General features: G+C 39.4%; 2 protein-coding genes across 6 annotated transcripts in view; both read left to right on the forward strand.

Moving 5' to 3' along the window:
• Positions 1 to 986: 986 nt before the first annotated feature.
• commd6 (COMM domain containing 6) lies at positions 987 to 5417 on the forward strand. Of its 2 annotated transcripts, XM_058390999.1 has the most exons (7): positions 987 to 1485; positions 2020 to 2075; positions 3144 to 3209; positions 3297 to 3373; positions 4122 to 4290; positions 4897 to 5049; positions 5150 to 5417. In XM_058390999.1, the coding sequence occupies exons 1-7, from the start codon at positions 1470 to 1472 to the stop codon at positions 5198 to 5200; spliced, it is 588 nt and encodes a 195-aa protein (XP_058246982.1). In that variant the 5' UTR covers positions 987 to 1469; the 3' UTR covers positions 5201 to 5417. The 2 variants fall into 2 exon arrangements, with proteins under 2 accessions (XP_058246982.1, XP_058246983.1); XM_058391000.1 differs by lacking the exon at positions 2020 to 2075 and having other exon boundaries at positions 1003 to 1485.
• A 4117-nt stretch (positions 5418 to 9534) lies between these two features.
• Positions 9535 to 20935, forward strand: part of tbc1d4 (TBC1 domain family, member 4) — a 28805-nt gene continuing 17404 nt past the window's right edge. For 3 of the 4 annotated variants that reach the window (XM_058391560.1, XM_058391562.1, XM_058391563.1), the window contains exons 1-9: positions 9536 to 10495; positions 15764 to 16309; positions 16952 to 17041; positions 17426 to 17530; positions 19418 to 19550; positions 19638 to 19729; positions 19816 to 19926; positions 20390 to 20500; positions 20819 to 20869. In XM_058391560.1, the coding sequence (XP_058247543.1) occupies positions 10118 to 10495; positions 15764 to 16309; positions 16952 to 17041; positions 17426 to 17530; positions 19418 to 19550; positions 19638 to 19729; positions 19816 to 19926; positions 20390 to 20500; positions 20819 to 20869 (1617 nt within the window). In that variant the 5' untranslated portion in view covers positions 9536 to 10117. Of the gene's footprint in view, positions 10496 to 15763; positions 16310 to 16951; positions 17042 to 17425; positions 17531 to 19417; positions 19551 to 19637; positions 19730 to 19815; positions 19927 to 20389; positions 20501 to 20818; positions 20870 to 20935 lie in introns of all 4 variants that reach the window. The other variant, XM_058391559.1, reaches the window with a different exon arrangement.

The following is a 20935-nucleotide window of genomic DNA, read 5'->3' on the forward strand; positions in this document are numbered from 1 at the left end:
GTGTGTCTTACACCGGACATACTCTTATACTCTGTACTAGATAGAAACATAAACTATTATTTGGTATATATATATATATATATATATATATATATATATATATATATATATATATATATATAGCTGCTGCTGCCTAATATATCCCACGCACTAACAGGTGCCATGATGAGGAGATAATCAGTGTTTTATATATATATATATATATTTGAGCGAGTTTGACAAGGACCAAATTGTGATGGCTAGACGACTGGATCAGAGCATCTCCAAAACTGCAGCTCTTGTGGGGTGTTCCCGGTCTGCAGTGGTCAGTGTCTATCAAAAGTGCTCCAAGGAAGGAACAGTGGTGAACCGGTGACAGGGTCATGGGCGGCCAAGGCTCACTGATGCACGTGGGGAGTGAAGGCTGGCCCATGTGATCTGATCCAACAGACGAGCTACTGTTGATCAAATTGCTGAAGAAATTAATGCTGGTTCTGATAGAAAAGTGTCAGAATACACAGTGCATGACGGGTCAGGGCTGTTTGGACAGCAAAAGGGAGATCAGCCCAATATTAGGCAGGTGGTCATAATGTTATGCCTAGTCGGTGTATTTTCATTATATCATTTAACAAGCAATAATAAATATTTTCTGACCTTTTGCATTATACTGGAATATTGTTTTTTTTGTGACTGGGCTGTTTTGTGACATTTCAACACATTCATTTTCACTTAGGCCAGTATTTAAGAATCAGAATGGCTTTCAATTTGTTTAATTATTCAACATCTAAAAGCTCATAAATGCACATTTTACAGTGCATCACATTCTAGTGGATTTTTATGTAAAGGAGAAATAACAGAAAAGACTGTTTTCTGTCGGTAGATGGCGCTGTAGACTTACTAAACCTTGTGTAAAACATAAACGTGAATGATCTGGCACTTCCGTGTTTATGCAGCTTAATAGGCAGGATTTTTGTTTGCAGTAGTTTATTTATTTTATACTTCCACTGCGCGAGCGGCCAACTTCCTGCTACTTATCACGCTGCTTCTGACCAGAAACACGTTGGTTTTGTACTTAATTTTAAACCCTTCTTTATATATAAAACACGCCGCACAGCTAGTCTCCCAATTGTACATTTGCACATGTCTGTACCATCCCATCATTTGGGTGCGTTTATGAAACACTGCTACATTCCATTACAGAGCTTTAATGAAATTAATCAGGAACCTTCGAAGGAACTACAACTTCAGCCAATCAGCGAAGAGACAGTGGCGTATGCGGAAGTAGCTCATGTTTTCTGTAAGATTAGCGAGGAAGACCTAATACCATAAGAATTTGGGTTTTTTATTTAAATATTACTCCGTAAACAGGCAAAATGCCTTCTAAAATGCCGCTTTATTTTTAGAAACTATATGACTTTTATAATTTTGCAATTGTGAAGCGAGTTGTTGAATGCCGGTCTTACTGTAGCTAGATCTCTACCGTCTTGAGGATGGAGATGTCATCGGGTGAGTTTGTGCTTAAAACTTCTTCATGCGTTTAAACATCATTTCATTAAGGATTTTATGTTATTTTTAGACATCCTTGTCTCTCCGCCTGCTCTTCTTTGTATCACATAAAGGGGAAGTTAAAAAATGTCTGCTGTTTATGGCATACATACACTATATTGTGAAAAATGTCTTGGTATGCTGAAGCATTAAGAGTTCCTTTCACTGGAACTAAGGGGCCGAGCCCAACCCCTGAAAAACTGAATTCAATGATTTGGAGGGGTGTCCCAAAACTTTTGACAATATATTGTATCAATTGTCAAGGAATTTATAAATTACAACTAGCTATAATAAATAGCTGTAGTAGTGTGTTATTATTTCCACATTTGCACTTCAGTTTAGTTTTATATTACATTTATTAGTGAAATGAGTGTCATTAATCTTTGTGTCTTACTGTAATTTTTTAACATGAATGAAATATGGTAAACATTGCACCATTAGGACAGTTGATCTTGGCCTGATGACCTGTTAATTCAAATTATTATTCCTTTCCAGACCAGGCTGTAGTTGTGAACATTGGGAAATTGCCATCAGAAGTGTTTGAAGGAACTGTAAGCACTAAGTATATTCTGTGTATTTTTGCTCAGTTTGTACATTGACCAGACATAAGATTATGACCGCCTGCCTAATATTGTGTTGGTCCCCCCTTTGCTGTGAAAACAGCCCTGACCCGTCATGTACTGTGTATTCTGACACCTTTCTATCAGAACCAGCATTAACTTCTTCAAGAATTTGAGCAACAGTAGCTCGTCTGTTGGATCGGATCACACGGGCCAGCCTGCACTCCCCACATGCATCAATGAGCCTTGGCCACCCATGACCCTGTTGCCAGTTCACCATTGTTCCTTCCTTGGACCACTTTTGATAGATACTGCCCACTGCAGACCGGGAACACCCCACAAGAGCTGCAGTTTTGGAGATGCTCTGATCTAGTCGTCTAGCCATCCTGCAATTTGGCCCTTGTCAAACTCGCTCAAGTTACGCTTGTCCATTTTTCCAATCAACTTTGAGGACAAAATGGTCACCTGCTGCCTAATATATCCCACCCACTAACAGGTGCTATGATGAGTAGATAATCATCAGTGTTATTCACTTCACCTGTCTGTGGTCATAATGTTATGCCTGATCAGTGTATAATGAGTAAGATTTATTCTTGTATAATCATGCATTATATTGTGAAAATAATGTGGAGGCCTGAAATCACAACCAGATTGGTTTTTGCACATCCCATTCCAAATTCATGGGCATTAATATGAAGTTGATCCCCAATTTCCTGCTATGATAGCCTCCACTCTTTTGTGAAGGCTTTCTACTAGATTTTGGATGAGATGTTCAGGATGAGTTCTGTGCAGGAAACTTGAATTCTTACACAACACCTCCAGCAGTCATGATGTTTGCATTGTGCACAGGAGCATTGTCATGCTGGAACAGGATTAGTTCCAGTGAAGGGAATTTCTAATGCTACACCATACAGACATCCTGTATTTCAAATCTTTATGGCAACATTTTGTGGAAAGTTTGCATATTGGTGTGATGATCAGGTTTCAACATACCTTTGGCAGTATATTGTATATTTATTATATAAGTCTACAATTCTGACCTCATTTTTATTGTCTCAGTGTCATGAGATACTGCTTCATCTTGAAGGACATCATAGTGCAGTAGATGTGGTTGAAAACTACCAGGTACTTTTGGCACAACTGGAACATCTTCATTTTGCACTGTTTTTGCAGTATGGTCAATATTTATGTTAATATCTGTTTATTCAACAGAAATTTCAAAGAGCTGGGATAAACCTTGACTGGACAGCTGTTCAGGATATTGTTAGGCTGTTGTCATTTAATTTTAGGTAAAGTATATCTGTAGTCTTTGTTATTTGTATGCCATCAACTACATTCAAACGATAAGGTGTTAGAGGTATCAGGCATAAAATGCACACAGTGTGAAAATAAACCTGCTGATGATTTTGCCAGTAAGTAGATCATAATCTTTGGGTTCCTTGAAATTTGTAAGACAGACTTTCATAATGATATTATACACAGCCTAATATTGTGTTGGTCCCCCTTTTGCTGCCAAAACAGCCCAAACCCATCGAGGCATGGACTCCACTAGATCCCTGAAGGTGTGCTGTGGTATCTGGCACCAAGATGTTAGCAGCAGATCCCTTAAGGCCTGTAAGTTGCTAACTACAGGACTTAAAGGATGCATTTTATTGATACTGACCACTGCAGACCGGGAACACCCCACAAGAGCTGCAGTTTTGGAGATGCTCTGATCCAGTCATCTAGACATCACAATTTGGCCCTTGTCAAACTCGCTCAAATCCTTACGCTTGCCCATTTTTCCTGCTTCTAACACATCAACTTTGAGGACAAAATGTTCACTTACTGCCTGTTGAATCACTCACACTTGCCATGATGAGGAGTTGATCATCAGTGTTATTCACTTCCTGTCAGTGCTCATAATGTTATGCCTGATCTGTGTATAGGTTTTTCAACACTAGTTATTTAACTAGTCTTTTTTCTGCTTGTAACAGATTATTGGTCTCTATGATATGCATAGAGATATAAAGATTTTTTGTTCTGGTATTTTTGTAGATTAGCTGCGAAGTCTAAGCTCACTGCTGATGGTCTGGTCACTAAATTAGGAGAGAGTAGTTCTATATGGTCCAAATCGGCTTTGCAAGTCATGCACCAGCTGTGGACTGAACACAGCTCTCTTGTACAAGCGCACCAGGAGGTGCAGGCTGTGGCCAGCACTGGACAGGTACGCCTCTGCTTAAATCACATAATAATACACATAATAGTCCCTATGTCAGGAGTTTTCAAATTATTCCTAGGCACATTAGGATTTTGTGAGACCTTGAAGCACCTAATGTTTTACTTTATTGATTAACATTATATAATCTAGGATCTGAAAGTAGGTCACTTCTATGGAAATAAAGACTTGCAATTGCTTATACTGTAATATGAAAGAGTATGTAATAACATTCATTATACCATTGGAATAATTAATGAATAATTTTAAGAAAGAGATTTATGAAGAATTTACTTGGGCTTATTAAGAACATACATATCCTTAGTCTCTTGTTGCTATAGTGTGCAAACACTCTCTAGTGTTTGCACTCCTTTAGCTACACTCACTCCTACATTTTGAGTCAATTGAGCATTTTGAGTCAATCATTAAATCCAAAGGTTGCATCCTGAATCCTGTTTAGACTAAGGTCTGGTGTGAATTTAGATATTACTGGTCCAAAGTGAAAATGTTAAGTAGTGGGTTCTGCTACCTGCTAACATTGTAATCTGTAGAGTAGGAAAATATGTTGTCTTGTGGTAAAAGCAAGTGTGTGTAAGAAAAGCTGTTTATTTGTAGCTGGTAGATATCCAGTGGAAGCTGGGGATGGCTGTGAGCTCTGACACATGTCGCTCGCTCAACTCCCCATACATCTCAGTCCTGATGAAAATTGCAGACACGTCTGGAGAGATTTCCTACAAGTCCTTTGAGATGACAGTTCTTCAATTCCAGGTTTGCTCAAATTAATTTCATTATTTCATGTCATTTGAATTGATGTAAACAGACTAAAGTAAGTCATGTCCCCCCCCCCCCTTCCCTTTATTTTAAACAGAACTTCTACAGACAGTTCAAAGAAATTGCTTCTGTTTTGGAAACTGTGTAAGAGTTCAGCTCCAAATGTTCACCATTCCTATTCCGGTCTGTAGCCTTTCAGTATTTACTTACTGTTTACATTTAAACTCTTTTAATATGTGTGTTTGCTATTCAATCTAACCCATAGTGGGGTAATTCTGTGCTGTACTTGCCCTGAAACTCATTTCATTTTGACTGTGCTTTCAAACATGATTTGCTATAAACACTGAATAAAGTTTGAACACAGATCTTTGCTTGCATTTGTAATATTATTTATTTAATTAAACTTTACAAAACAGGGTTAAAATGTAGAGATGAAGCCATGTAAATTCAGGTTGAAAAGGAAATGTTACATAAAAGCTGATTTGATGTAGTAATTACTAATTTATAGTAAAAATGAAAAAATAAACAAATAGGTTTATTTCTATGGTGCACTTAAATTTGTTTAAACTAAACTGATCTTTACATTTAGTTGATTGGACCCTGATACACCCTTTCATCTTATGTGTCGTTTTAAAATATTTAAGTCAGAGTTACAAAAATATAAGCTCTATTGCTTTTGGCTTCACTGTGGTCGTGGAATAATTTGTAGTACTTATTCATTTAGATTAACTTAGGCTTGAAATAAGCCAAGACTTTTTGTAACTGAAGTATCTTTCCTGTTCTCCTGTGTTGTTTGTTGATGCCATCACTCTGATTTACTCCTGGGGCAAATGAATAAGATGTTAAAACCCAAATAATAATTAGTTGTGTTTATATAACTTGATGTCGTCCTACCCAAAGAGTGCACATGAAAAGGGAACTCCTGCAGTGTGTTAAGCCACACAGCCACAGGGTGGCTTCGATGGGGTTACATGTCTTGCATATTTTATCTATTTCTGGGAGTAAAAGAGCTTACATCCATGGCATCTTGTTACAAGCCGAGCAGCAGCAGCATTCTGAGCTAAGTATGCTTTTATGCATGTTCATGTCATTTTTTTTTAATGAATTTTGTGCTTTTGATCATTAAACATTTTGGATGAAAAGAACAAAGTCTTATTTGTCAATGTATATTTCACAACAATGTATATTTCCTGTTATGCAATACAGTCAACAAGCTCAGTGCAAAACAAATATTAACATTTTCTGCCATGGCCATGTGTTTTATTTGACTGATTGTATTGTCCATGACAACATGCTTTTCATTTTATCTGCTTGTGCCAGCACAACAGAGGAACAGTATAGATTAATAGATAACTAATTATCTCCTGTCACGACACCTATACAGCTCTATTCTGTTAATATTAAGTTCCAGTGATCATCCAGCATATAAATGTTACTGATAATTTACTATTTTGCATACTTTTTGGAGAATAATTTTTTAAAGAGCATAATTTTGTCCATTATTGATCTGGTTTGACCACAGCTGATATATCCAGTCTTTCATCTTCAGGAACTTTTTTATCCTGGTCTGAGTAAATGTGGATTCAGAACATATTCTGGGAAATCCTGACATGTGGTGGGAATATACCCTGGAGGGGATCATGGCTCCATGCTTATAAACATTCACTTTCGACAACAATTCCACCTGCTGGTGTGTTTTTGTGAGAAACGTGGAGGACGAGGATAAATCATGCAGAACACAGAACAGACTGTCACCAGAGCTCATGATTGAACTGGGAACCCCGTAGTTGTGAGGTGGCAACTACCCAGTGCACCACCATGTCACCTCTGTGAATGATAAAAATATATGTTGAATGGACTTTCTCCATCATGCAAATTGATCATACTTGAAAACTAACTGGTGTTGCACACAGGGACACCACTACCAGTTCGATTTTTAACCAGAGATAGATCAACAAAATCTGAATGACTTGTGCTAAATAATATAGTTGTGACTTAATTACAAATCTCTTGTATTATTATTAATGATTAATAATTACAATTATAATCTATGCCAGTTGTGTTGCTTGGGCTTTTCAATGGGAACTATAGCATGGGGAAAAACAACTAACACCTACAAAAAATATACATATACATTGAAAATCTATACCTACTACACACACGGATTTACAAAAATAAAATAATAGTAAGGTTTACAATAACATGATAAAATAAGAATTGTGTCATGTGTGATTGGATCCTTTGTTCATCAGCTTGAAGCTTTTTTTTAAACACAGTCCAGCTATAGTAACCAGGTAATGTCTTGTTAATTCTCACATGCACAGGCAACCTGTACTAAAGAAGGCTTAAAAATGAAAAGAAAGCAAAGTACTGGCTTGATGAAGAAGGAGATGGGGTAATCCTAGGTAATCAAAACAACTGAAGAGAAGGCTGACCTTCAAAGTTCAGGAGCAAACTATAATGACAAGGGCTTTACACATATCTGCTTAAAAGGATAAATTATACACCTGAAAATAGCATAACAGGAAAGACCGTAGGTTTCCACGGTTAAAAACAAGTGTTTACTCCATGCAACTTAAATTGTACTAAACTAAAGTAGCTTTCTCCAGATAGGATTAATATAAAATTCTAAAACCACTGTTCTTATATAGAATGGTTGTTATGAAGGCAATATAAGTAGCTAGCTAATTACTTATCTTGATAAAAAAAAAATATATACACTATATTGTCAAAAGTTTTGAGACACCCCTTTAAATCATTGAATTCAGGTGTTGTTTTTCAGGGGTTGGGCTCGGCCCCTTAGTTCCAGTGAAAGGAACTCTTAATGCTTCAGCATACCAAGACATTTTGGACAATTTCTTGCTCCCAACTTCGTTTGAACAGTTTGGGAATGACCACTTCCTGTTCCAACATGACTGTACACCAGTGCACAAAGCAAGGTCTATAAAGACATAGATGAGAGAGTTTGGACTTGCATGGACTGCACAGGGTCCTCAACCTGATAGAACACCTTTGGGAAGAATTAGATCGTGAATTCCTGAATTCAATGATTTCAAGGGGTGTCCTAAAATTTTTGGCTATATAGTGTATATACTGTATATTCTTAGATGTTTGCTGGGATTTAGCTGTGCAAGTAATTTGCTCGTATTTAATCTACACAGGTGCTGCTGTGGGTGTATACTTTTGATTCAAGCTGTTGCACACCTTGCTAATACTGCAAATTCAGTGTGTTCTTAAGTGGAGCAAAACTGCCGATGCTCTCCTCTTACATTTCTTCCTTATGCTTTCCCTGTTTTTGGAGGGAGGCGCTTTAGAGAGGGCTAGAGGAAGGTAGAGGACGGCATCAAATATCACTCAGTTTACCTAAAAATGCAGTTTATAGAGAACTCGATCCTGATTGTATTAACTTTTAACTGTGGTGATGAAGTAATTTATATCTGGTGCAATTTCCCCCTTGTAATTATGAAGCCAGGTAACAAAGGTGGTGAACAGAGAAACAAAACTCTTTACATCAAAAAGCAAAGTGCCTATAGAGACACATAACTGAGAGGACAAGGAAGACAGGACATGAAAACTGGAAAAAAGAAAAATAAAATAAAATAGATATTAAAACAAAACAAAAAATTGTGAATAAATATTTGTTTATTTTTACATGTATTAATTTTATTTTTATTTAAAAAATAAATTGTTTATTCTTTTATAACCACTTAATCGTGTCTCTGTAAAGGATAAGAGCTAAAAAAAATAATAACTTGTTTTGAAATTGAAAATTAATCTATTTTGTCTAGATTATTATTAATATTAATATTAATATTAATATTAATAATCTAATTTATTTGTTTTTGGCATATAAAATCCTCAATTTTTCCACATTTGAAAGTTATTAGAAATTAGCAAGTTGAATAATTGCATAATCAATGCAGATGGGTGAAAAAAACGAGTGGTATGAATGAATTATGAATTATAAATGAATATAGTGCACTTATGTGGCAGTATTATTAAGGTCATATTTACATTATCAATTTAAAATGTCCATTCTGGTAGGTTGCCCTGTTTGGTCGTGACTCCGCCCCTCAGACTACCCCTTTTATGGCCACGCCTCACACAACACGTCATTTGGCTTTGTTTTTAAGTTACTGTGTACTAAAAGCTCGCTTTGTAGCTGTTTAATATTATGATAAATGTGATAATATTTATTATAAATGGTTAATCTGGTTATTGATCATTTGGGGGGGGGGTTAGGATTTTATTTTACATAAATGAAAGGTCAACAATATGCAAGAAGTGAGAATGTGCACATCTGTAACGCCTTTTGCCCTCAGTCTCGTTTAAAACAGCATAACTACCGTACTAAATAGTCCTGTATTAAGTTCGACAAAGAGTGTGATTGTAGGATAGAGTGTGATTTGGGACGTGGCCCTGTTACTGAGCCGTGTGGATGGGTACCGCCTACTCCCCCGTCAGAGCCACGCCTCCTGGAGCTGCAGCCTGGCAGATGAGGACGACGCTGCGCTGCTGCAGGAGCTGTCAATAGCAGTGCAAAAAAAAAAAAAGAGAAATCGACGCCCAGTACACTAAAGAATAACAAACTAAAGTAGTGACTACAAGAGAAGAGTGTCTATACTGTAGTATACGAGCTGACAGCGCCGTGTGTCTGAGCTGTAGATGTCTTAACAGGAGCAGGAGCCTGGAGGAGACTTCAGAGTGTTTGTGTTGTTTACACACGCTTCAGTCGCCACGTTTCAGTGCGCTAACTTAACAGTTTAATACAGCTCCTACTGCAGTCCTTCATAATGGATGCGTTTTTCAGGCATGAAAATAATTCGAGAGGTCTGCAGAAAACCAGAAATGACTTATTTCTTTAAGGGTGGAAAAAGTGCAACTCGTTTGCTCCAGCTCCATGCGGGACTCTCCTGCGTTGGCCGTCGTCTAACATTTTGCACACTTCTGAGGAGCAAGCAGCGGGACAGGACGAGCAGAAACACACACACTACATGTGATTGGTTGCTCAGTCGAGATCCGGCTGTAGAGTTTCTTTTTGTCCTCGTCGACTTGAGGAGTGGAGATGGAGGGAGCGGAGGACAAAGGGAAAGGGAAGGAGAAGAGCTTCTCGCTGTGGTATGTGGGCTGCAGCGCGCTGGACCGGCGCACCACGCTGCCCATGCTCCCGTGGCTGGTGGCCGAAATCCGCAGGAAGAGCGAGTCTGGTCCGGTTCAGGCTCGGCAGGTCCAGCTCGCCCTCAGTCCCCCTATAATCCGCTGCGTGCCCGCTAACAGCAACAGCTCGTCCGTCTTTATATTTGAGCACAAAGCGCACTTCATTTCGCGCTTCATCCACAACAGCCATGACCTCGCCTACTTCGCCTACCTCATCCGCAGTCAGCCGGACGACCCGGAGTGCGAAATGGCTTGCCATGTGTTTAGGGCGTGCGACCCAGACCAGGTGCGTGCCCCCAAACCTTTTAAAAGTTATGCACATTTCATAGTCTGTCCATTATTCATTGCATGATTTTTTAATCTCCTAATTATCAGAGCTGACTCGCATTCATATCAAAATATGGCCGTTGGCACGTGCGAGTCTAGCGTCCACATGCTCGTGAGAAAGATAAGCACAAATCAACCAGGAGGTCTTCTGATGCTTCACATATCATGCACGCGTCATCACACACACACACACACACACACACACACACACACACACACACACACACACACACACTTGTAGGTTCAGAATAACTGATAATCCCAAAGGCATTTTTTGACTTGCATTTCATAGTGGTCAACATTGTAGCTGCTTTTGTCTACATATTGTTGTCCATAGGCCCTACAGGGAAAGTGACAAGACAGCAAAATTATTTTAATAATAAAGGTGCCATTAGTGCTATCATTAAAACTAAAAATTCTTAGGAACTATTTTTTAGTCTTCCAAACTCTTTAAACTATTTGGACTATTTTAAACCATGCTTGGCATGGACATGCTGATCTTCAAATAATTTTTAAGCAAGAATAAGATCCAATGGAGGAAACAAAACAAAACCAGAAGTTAAATACTGAAAGCTTCTCAGTGAAATGAATGTTTGTTGAGGAAAGCTTTGGTATTCCTCTGACTAGCAGTCTGAAAAACAATAAAAACAAATTGTCAGTGGTGCCATTTGTTGAGATGGATTCCTGGCAGTTTTAATGAACACTGAGATCTCTTCTCTTAAGCGGCTGTTGTTTCTGGATATGAGCCGGAGTTCAGAGAAAATAATTATAGGCCTGCAACCTATAATAGGACCTGTTATGTCATCATCTGCACTATTGACTGCTAGTAGTCCATGCTGGGCTCATATGTAGTCTAATTGTGGTGTAAAACAGAACTGTGGGTGTGTACAGGGCATGCAGTATGTAAATTACAAACTGCATTTGTCTTATCTCGAGAACATGACTTTGCCAAAAATCACTTGTGTTCCTTCCACTGAAATGAGTAATACAATATTAACTCTCAGCATTCAAACTAATAAAAACTCAACCCATGATTTCTCAGGTCAAGTCATTTGAAAACATTTTTTCACCCCATGATTTTATAGCTAGTTTAGTTATTGGGCTGGTCATGTACACAGAAAACCCTAGACTTGTGAAAAGTGAGGCTCGACTGTACCACATGGTTCCAAATGAACACCGTGTTTGTCTTTGTTCGAATGTCACTTGGTGGGTGAACATGAGCCGGGAGGATCTGTTCTTGGAAAAGAGCGTCAAGTTAGCGCATGCAGCACTGAAGAACACCACACAAGCACCTCATGATTATGTCGTTATGCAAGAAAAACTGGCTGGATAACACTGTGTGCCCATGAGGAATTTCCCTGTTCTTAGCTACTAGTGGACATGTGGCCATACAAAAGCTGTTTAAAAAAAATACTTATCTGCAAAACCCTTCAAACATCCAGTGCTACAGTGGAGACAGTCTAATATAACCCTGCTTTGAAAAAACCTGCTTTTTCTGATCTAATGAAGCTATAGAGAAATGATGAGCTCTCGAAAGCAGCACAGAGATGAACTGAAAAGCAGCATCTCAGCTTTCATTTATGCAATGTGAACAGATTGGAGTGATAAGCTGAAGGAGAAAGCAGTGCTTGGCCACTATCTGGAATGTTTCAAGTGTGATAGCTGTGGCCTGTTCCTCCTTTTCTTAATTCGTTTAAGATGAGGCAGAGGAGTCAAGTGTAAGTCTGATATGAAGAATGAGGCCTTTGAGCTTAATTAACCAATGATGATTGAGACTTCGCATGAGATTCTTATGAAAAGCAGCTTTCACATTTTTATGGTCTGTGCATGTAACATGGTAAATAATTGTGGATAGAAACACCACAAAACTAGAAGAGGAAGAGTTGACCCATGTTGATGGTTTTGGCCAATATTTCTGTATAGGTTCATATTAAGTTTCTAAGAGAGTGAATTATTTATATACATTGTTCTGTCAGAATATTGCATGATTATGAGACCCTCCTGCTATTAGGAATATTCAGTGAGCTGCACAGACTGTAGTTGCTCTGTGCCTGCTGGGTTAGCACTAGCCAGCTCACTTATTGTACAATGGCAGCAAATACAACTTGCGATCATTACACAGTCCCTAAATGCGCAAATAAAGCTAGCAGTGTGTGTAAGACCTGCTCCCACTGAAGAGCACAAGTATGCAACTATTCCTTCTTCGGGTAAGGTAGCTGTAATGTTTATACAGCTCATGCACGCATCATACATAGACTCACAGTACACATGTATATCTGTCCTTTTAAATAAAGAGGGTATAGCCCGTATTATAGGTGTTTATGGCCAGTGGTTTTACGTGCAGTCAGGTTTTTTGACATGCTGGCTATAGATATGAGTGCTGACTCAACCTCATCCCAGCAAATAGCACATGCCATTTCTTTTTCATAAGCATGTCAATGGGAAGTAACAGAAAGCTTAAGTATGAAGGTTTGTTTGAGTGATTTTTACATTTATGGATAGTGCAACAATTACGAGCTGAATTTGCTGCCATGACAAACTATGTATAGGGGACATCGAGTTCTGCTGGTTTCCATAAATAGACTGCTGGTTGTGTTTTGTATCCATCTGAATCATGTCTACACAATGACCCTTAGCATGGATTTGTCTGGCTGCAGTGTGGTTGGGACCAGTGCACAGCCCAGAAACATTAGACACAGACTACAATGAGCAGCAGCAACCGAGCATGAAATAAACTTGGCCAAAACCCTGCCCCAGACACCTTAACAACAGCTGTTGGTCACATACATTGTGAAATGTGGCACACCTTATACATCTGATTCTTATAAACTCTTCTGATGCAGAACGGGTTTAATAGTTGTAATAGTTAAAATGGGACAGACTCATCTCATGTCTCATCTCCAACATATTTTACAAATGTTCGTGTCTTTTTTTTTTTTTTGGTTTTTAGTAATTGAGGATTTGTTGAAAAACAAGCAAAAGCAGTTTATAACTAAAAGGGAGGCAGAAATAAATCTAAAGTATTGTTTGAATCTAAACAGTGCTTTAACCATTCGTGAACTGCTTAGCAAATCAAAGTTGTTTTATTCACATAAACAGAATACACAGTTAGTGTCAGCTGCCCGTAACATTGTGAGAGCTCCAATTTAAAATGTCTTATGTGTCTTGGAGGTGTCTTTTATTGACCCCCAGATGGTTATTGTTGTGTGATTGTGAGACCTAATGAATCGCTTGGGACTTTCCAATGTCCAAATATGGAGAAATCTGAAATACTTTATGTAGGAGTTAAAGTGCGACTGTAGCACAACAGAAACCAGCAATTGTATTTCAGCATGAATCATCTTCTTTACTTGTTTGCAATTCATATTTAAATTTGAAGTGGAACATGTTGCCCTTTAAATCTTTTTGTTACTCATAAATCAACCATCCAATTCTCCACTGAGCCCTAATGTCAGAGATTAGCTTTAAATCTTCATGTAATATCTGGAAATAAACCACGTGTCAGTTAAATATGAGCAGCTACGCCCTTTATCTTGCTCTCACAAGCCAGTTTCTCTGTGAGAGTTCTGACATGTCAGGTGTTGATTTTCAGCAGGACTTTTTTGGATGTGAAGCAAAGCCTTCATATTTTTGCTGAGGAGTGGTGTAATGGTCATCAGCTCTCACATTGCATGGCCTGTAACATGGCTGTTTGGCTCAAGAGGTTGTCATGGTCACAAGTTATAATATACTCTTAACTTTAACTTATATAGCTGAATGTTTTTTGTTTTGTTTATGAAGTTAAATACATTTGGCAAACATAAGTCCCGTAGCCTGTTATCTTCAGCCGTGATAGAAGAGTGTGCACAGCGCTAGAGTTATGTTTGGTTTACTCTCGATTGCCGCCTTGAACAAGTAATCCATTTGACCTTGGTGTTGACCGGAACCCTGTGTTTCACAGCTCCAGGGACTTCATGTCCAATAGAGTATGAATGTTTTGTCTGACATTTACCCAGGAGGCTACCGAAGTAATCGAGTGTTTTAAATCACAGATTCTCATTCATTCCTCGTTAATGAAATGTGATTACTTAGCAGTCACTGGGTTTGACTGTGGGTTAGAATACAGCTCTGGCTGGACATCCCACATTGATCTTTGTTAGGACTATAAAATGGGCATCTGTACACTGTGTGTGAATCTGGTGCCTCAAGCATTTTATTTTATCACCTGCAAGTCTAGTTAGTGCCTGGCCCAATTCTGTCACCACAGCACTGTTTGTGTTCTCCGGGTGAGACGTGTCTGGCTAATGTAAATCAATTTTATTTGTTTGCAAAGCTTTGTGTGTGCTTCATGTCAGTAGAAATGACAGCTTGTTGAAACACAGCTGGATGAGACGGTTATCACTCTCACTTCCTACTGTGCTCCTGTCTTCTTTGTCTATATGGAAAAAATCAGACTTGGCTGCTTGCTCTCAGGGTTATGTGACTCTTGCATTCCTGTTTAACTATGAGGCAACCTCGACAAAGGGCACTATATCAGCGAGCCAAGATTATTTTTTTTTTGCAGCTTTAAGACTGTGAAAATGTGTCAAACATAGTGTGTGAATGAGTAGCCCGAAGTGAGGCTCGTTTTGCTGCTTTTTTTTAATATTGTGATTTAATCTGGGCACTGTCATTCTTTATTCATTAACTCTAAATGACTGGTTTTACTGAGCAATGTGAGGCACTTGAGTGTTTTAAACCCACTTTTTTTGTTCATGTGAAAATGGCCTTGTTTTTTGGACCGATGGACGGGTGACGGATTAAATTGAAAAACAGATGCTCTGTTATTCTGTGAGGACATTTCGTTGGCATGGTTTTGATTCACTTAAGGACAAAGCTATTCTGACTGATCACTATTAACCTATGACAAACATTTCATTTTCATTTAAATGATTTTTGGAAGAAGTTTGTTTGTCCTCCCACTACACTTCTAAAGACTTCTGTAATAAAGTGCATTCAAGCTTTTCTGGAGGTTAGTAGTAGCCCAATACCTTCCTAAGACACATTATATTGGATTGCCCTTTAATTTGTTACCTATATCTGTATATGAATGCTTCAGTTATGCTCTTGTTGTAGCTGCATCATTCTGGAGACAGCTGAAATCACCCTGTGTGTCACCAGTGAGCTTGCGTGTTGTTATATTCATGGAAGTTTGTCCCAGTTTGACCTGTGTCAGAGATGAAATGTGACGCCTGTTCTTCATCCGCAGGTGTCTGAGGTCATCAGCAGCATCCGGCAGGCCTCCAAAAACACACTCAAAGAGGAAAGTAAACCCAAGCTGGAGACTGAGGAGTCTTTTTACAACTCACAAAAGTTTGAGGTGCTTTACTGTGGCAAGGTGACAGTGAACCACAAAAAAGCACCCTCCACCCTGATTGACGACTGCATCGACCTTTTTCGGGAGCACGAGTCAGAGCGCAGGCGTCTGCGCCTCCTGAACGGCCAGCGCCCAGTGGAGACCCCACTGGTGTTCACTGTGGGAGACGACCCTCTGAACGCATCGCTCTCTGAGACTGCACTCACAGAGATCAATGAGAAAGCAGGTAGTACGCGCAGTGTCTTCCCCGAGTGCATCCAGGAGGACTCAGGCTTTGAGCAGCAGGAGTTCCGCACTCGCTGCAACAGCTTGGCAGGTGGCTTACAAAAGCTTCCTAGAGAGACTGGAGCCAAAGTGCCAACACGTAGAAGACATGCCAGCGCACCTAACAATGTGCAGCCCTCTGACGCAGACAAAAACCGCACCATGTTGTTTCAGGTATGACTGCACACTCTCACATTTAACCCACACACACAAAACACACATCTGTTCAAGGCATAAAAATCTCTTTGTACAGCGCTTTGTCTTAATGTTGTAAAATACTGCAAATGTCTGCATTGTGTACTGTGTGGAACTTTAAATGCTCTGTACTTGTGCCCCATAATGCCTAGCTTAACTAAAACATGCAAAATTTGCTTAATGGACTAAACGTCTTACTTTTGTCCCTCATGCCATCTGGATGCCATTAAGCCACTACTAAATCACTCAAAAATCACTGCTAGTTACAAAATTTTTCCCTTATAGAAGCTTCTGTATGTGCATGAGGATTGTGACATTAATAGAATTAAGGATTAAATGCGTCGCAATGTAATTATTGTGCATGCAAGTCACCGAACCGGTCTTTAAATGCCACCCAAGGCTAAAAATTCTCACTGAGAATTTACTGTTGCTCTGAAATCAGCTCTGAGAAAACATTTGCATATGTTACATGACCTTGCTTGGGTGTGTGTGTGTGTGTGTGTGTGTGCCTTTTTCTCATACAAAGCTTTGACGTCCATCATATGATGGGATCACTATGTTAATATTTTCATGTCTGCCACATCCACATTTCAAGGAAAGCTCACATTTTTGTGCCTTTAGGTGGGACGCTTCGAGGTGAATCTCATCAGCCCTGACAGCAAGACAGTAGTGCTTGAGAAGAATTTCAAAGATATCTCGTTTTGCTCCCAGGTTTGTAGCTTGGGATTTGTTTACACTCACGTTGATCTCAGGTTCAACGTTAAGCTGCTTTCCCAGCATATGCTTTTTACTATACATATAGTGTGGAGTTAGTTGGTTATAAAGGCTTAAACCACTCAATTAAGTTGACTTTATTCTACATTCAGTATTCTTGCATGGCTTGTGACCTGTCAGCATTTAGGATTAATGTTTAACATTATTTCTAAATATTAAAAATTTCTTTCCAGTTCTGTAAACCTTTTACCATTTTACTTATTGCATAGTATTCACTTAGAACCTGCGCTGTACAGTTATTGATTTATTTCAAGGTTTGTCTTTGTGTATGCATAAGAAGGCTTGTTGAAATATATTTATATTAACACATGGCACACACAGGGAGTGAAGCAGACAGACCATTTTGGGTTCATCTGTCGTGATGTGTTGGAGTCGGGGCCCAGCCAGTACATATGCTACGTGTTCCAGTGCGCCAGTGAGTCTCTGGTGAGCAGCTCAGTCTTTCATTCAGCCTGTGCCACACACACACACACACACACAAACCAATGATCCATTATTTATTACCAGGTAGTGAGAGAACAATAACTGTGCCATACTAACAGTGTGAATGTAATGTTGACCCTCAGAACTGAAATAAATGGAATTCAGGTTTACTATATAAGCTTATTTTGCCTTCCAGATGTTTTGCAGCATTTATAGGAATCATCATGGAACATGCAAAAGGAAATGCAAATAGTTTGCTGTTCCATGTCAAAATACTCTGGATAATGAAAACGAACATCTCGAAAGCACGATTAAATACTAAGCCATCATAAATCTAACTCAACAGATATTTCCAGCAACAAGGAATCACTCCTGTCTATAGAATGTTGTTGAATTATTACTCAGATATTTGAGTGATATTATCAGATTTTCCTCTTATTCATATTACAGACATCAGGCTTGCTTGCAAGTATCAGATTATTAGTGTGGAATGTTTCCTTCCATTAGCAAACTGTCATGTAATAATATAGAAAACTGTGGTGGCGCAAGGTGACAGTGAGAGTATTATTTCACAGCTCCAGGGTCCCTGAGCTTGTGTTACTGTCTGTGTGGAGTTTCTGTGCATGTTCCTCATGGTCCATGGATTGGCTATGCTACAATGTCATAGTGTGCGTGTGGGCAGGATGCCCTGCGATGGACTGGCATACCGGCATGCAGGATGAATTCCTACCTCGCACACAGTGTTTCAAGGATGGACTCCGTGTCTGTCTGTTTATCGCAACTGTTTTTAGCATAAAGCAGTTATTGAAGATGAACAAACACATGAACAAAGTCTGTCCTATTGATCGGTAGATTTCCTTTGCTTTCATTTCACATTTAGTCTAGATATCGTTGTGAGTGTACAAGACAAACATTTACATATGTTTGAATATTTTGGCTATGATAGATAACACTCAGATGTATTTTATCAGCTCTGGTAACACAATAGGATTTGTGTCAAAGTATCTCAGACTGACAGTCAAATATACGTCTGGTGTGGTTTGTGATGATATTGTATGTCTGCAACTGAAAGGTCAAGGCTGCAATTTCTGACTTAAGGTTCTAGCAAAATATTTAGTAGGCACAACAACTTTCAGTTATAATCTCTATGGCCAACAGTATGTGAACATATGACCATACATATGTACTTGTGTGTACCCCAATGTATGTATACCTCAACTTTTACAAATTTCGTAAAGTTAAATGCACAGAACTAGCTAGAATGTCTTTGATTCTGTCGCAGTACAGGCTGAATCCAAGCTTGTTCCAGAATGACATGGTTTGGCAAGGTTGATGTGGAAGGGGCCTTGAGCCCTTACCTCAACCTCCCTGAACACTTTTTAGATGAATTGGAAATGTGCACCAGTTTTTCTTACTAGACATCATTACCTGACCTTGATGATGTTCTTCTCGCTGAACAGGCAGAAATGTCCCACAGCCATATCCCAAAATCTATTGGAAAGCCTTCCCAAAAACATGGAGGCAGTTAAACTAGCATTGGAGGACCATCTTTGGAATAAGATGTTAAATAACCACATATGGATATAATGATCAGGTGTGCACATACTTTTGGCCATATTAACCAATTGCTACCTGTCCAAAAACATTTACAAATTAGTATATAGTTATGCCTTATTATATCATGATATTTAACATGGTAGTACGAAGTGTAAAACATGTATCTGCACTTTCATCATTTATTCCGAATACCTATTTCCATTGCTATTTCTATTTGCATAACATTTGCATAAAACAGGTGACTGGAAACACTGCTGCAGTTAAGAAAGGTTACATGTGCTGCAAGTAGCAGTGTATTGTGGTATTAAAGCAGGGCTGTTATCTTCCTATCAGGTGGATGAGGTGATGCTGACTCTGAAGCAGGCCTTCAGTACAGCTGCGGCAATGCAGAGCTCCAAAACCCAGATCAAACTGTGTGAGGCATGTCCAATGCATGACCTGCACAAGCTTTGCGAGCGGATCGAAGGTACACACAACACGTCCATCATACGTACACACACACACACGCTCACACACACGTACTGAATAAACCTTGTTTATTTTGTAACCACAGGACTGTACCCTCCCAGAGCAAAGCTGGCCATTCAAAAGTACCTCTCCCTGCTGAGCGATAATGAGCAGGCAGACATTTTTGAACGTGTGCAGGTAATCACAAAAAGCTAAATGCCTACATCTGTAAAATATAAAGCTCATTCTAATGTCTCAGTCTTTCATTGTTTTCTGCCATGCAGAAGATGAAGCCAAGTTGTGATCAGGAAGAGAATGAGCTGGTCATTCTTCACCTCAGGCAGCTGTGTGAGACCAAGCAGAAGACACATGTACATATTGGAGAGGCTCCTCAGGTAGAACACACAATTCTTAGCACACATCCCATTCATGCTGAGGGACAGCCAGAGCTATGTCCTGCCTCTAAATGGATAAGAGAAATTTTATGAGAGAATCTACATGGATTAGAATATGGCGTCCTATGCAGTTATGAGTCTGATAACATGACCTGTCCATAGGAAAAACTAATGCATGCCTCCTTCTCGGTAGGACTTAGAGCAAGAGCACTCAGAGCTCAGGAGGCAATGAGCATTTGAGAGTAACTCGAGCAGTCTCGGCGGGGGCTTCTGCTCACAGATTAACACTCAGCTTCACTTTTTACCATTCTCACAGTCTGCTAGTGTTTGGTAATCATTAAAAAGGGCATTTGGTTCGAGAAATGTTCCTTCCTTTATTTGCCAAGCTAAAGTGAACAGTATTGTTTAAATATGTGTTACATCTATTGTAATACCCAGGCCTCCATCTCTTTGTGTGTTGCAGAATGCAGTAGGCTCAGAGAGCTCAACTGCAGCTGGAAGAAACAAGCTAGACGTGTTGAAGAATAAGGCACGCAGCTCACTCACCAGCTCCCTGGAGAACATCTTTTCACGGGTCTGTGTTTGTGTGTGTGAATGAGTGTGTCATTTCAGCCGAAGTGTTGACCATAAAACTTATCTTTTTCTTCCACTCCAGTCCTGCTGCATGTGTAGGTGTGGCAGTGTGCTTTATTTCTCACAAAGTGACGATCATAACACACTGACATTTGCTTTATTTCACTCTCGTGTGTGTGTAAGAAAGGGCGAGTTTTTGGGGGTGTATACTTATTTTCCAGTGTTACCCTTAGGCAAATCTGCAGACAAACAGAAGCTCAGTTTAGTCTCTCTCTTTCTCTCTCTCTCTCTCTCTCTCTCTCTCTCTCTATCTCTCCAGGGTGCAAACCGGATGCGCATGCGTCTAGGAAGCATGGGCAGCTTTGACCGGGTGAGTGTCCTCTCTGAACTCTGCTCCCCCTCACATATTCTTTGTGAATTCCAGAAGCTCATAGAT

The sequence above is a fragment of the Hemibagrus wyckioides genome, linkage group LG06 (genome assembly GCF_019097595.1).
Source record: "Hemibagrus wyckioides isolate EC202008001 linkage group LG06, SWU_Hwy_1.0, whole genome shotgun sequence".
Lineage (NCBI taxonomy): Eukaryota > Metazoa > Chordata > Actinopteri > Siluriformes > Bagridae > Hemibagrus > Hemibagrus wyckioides.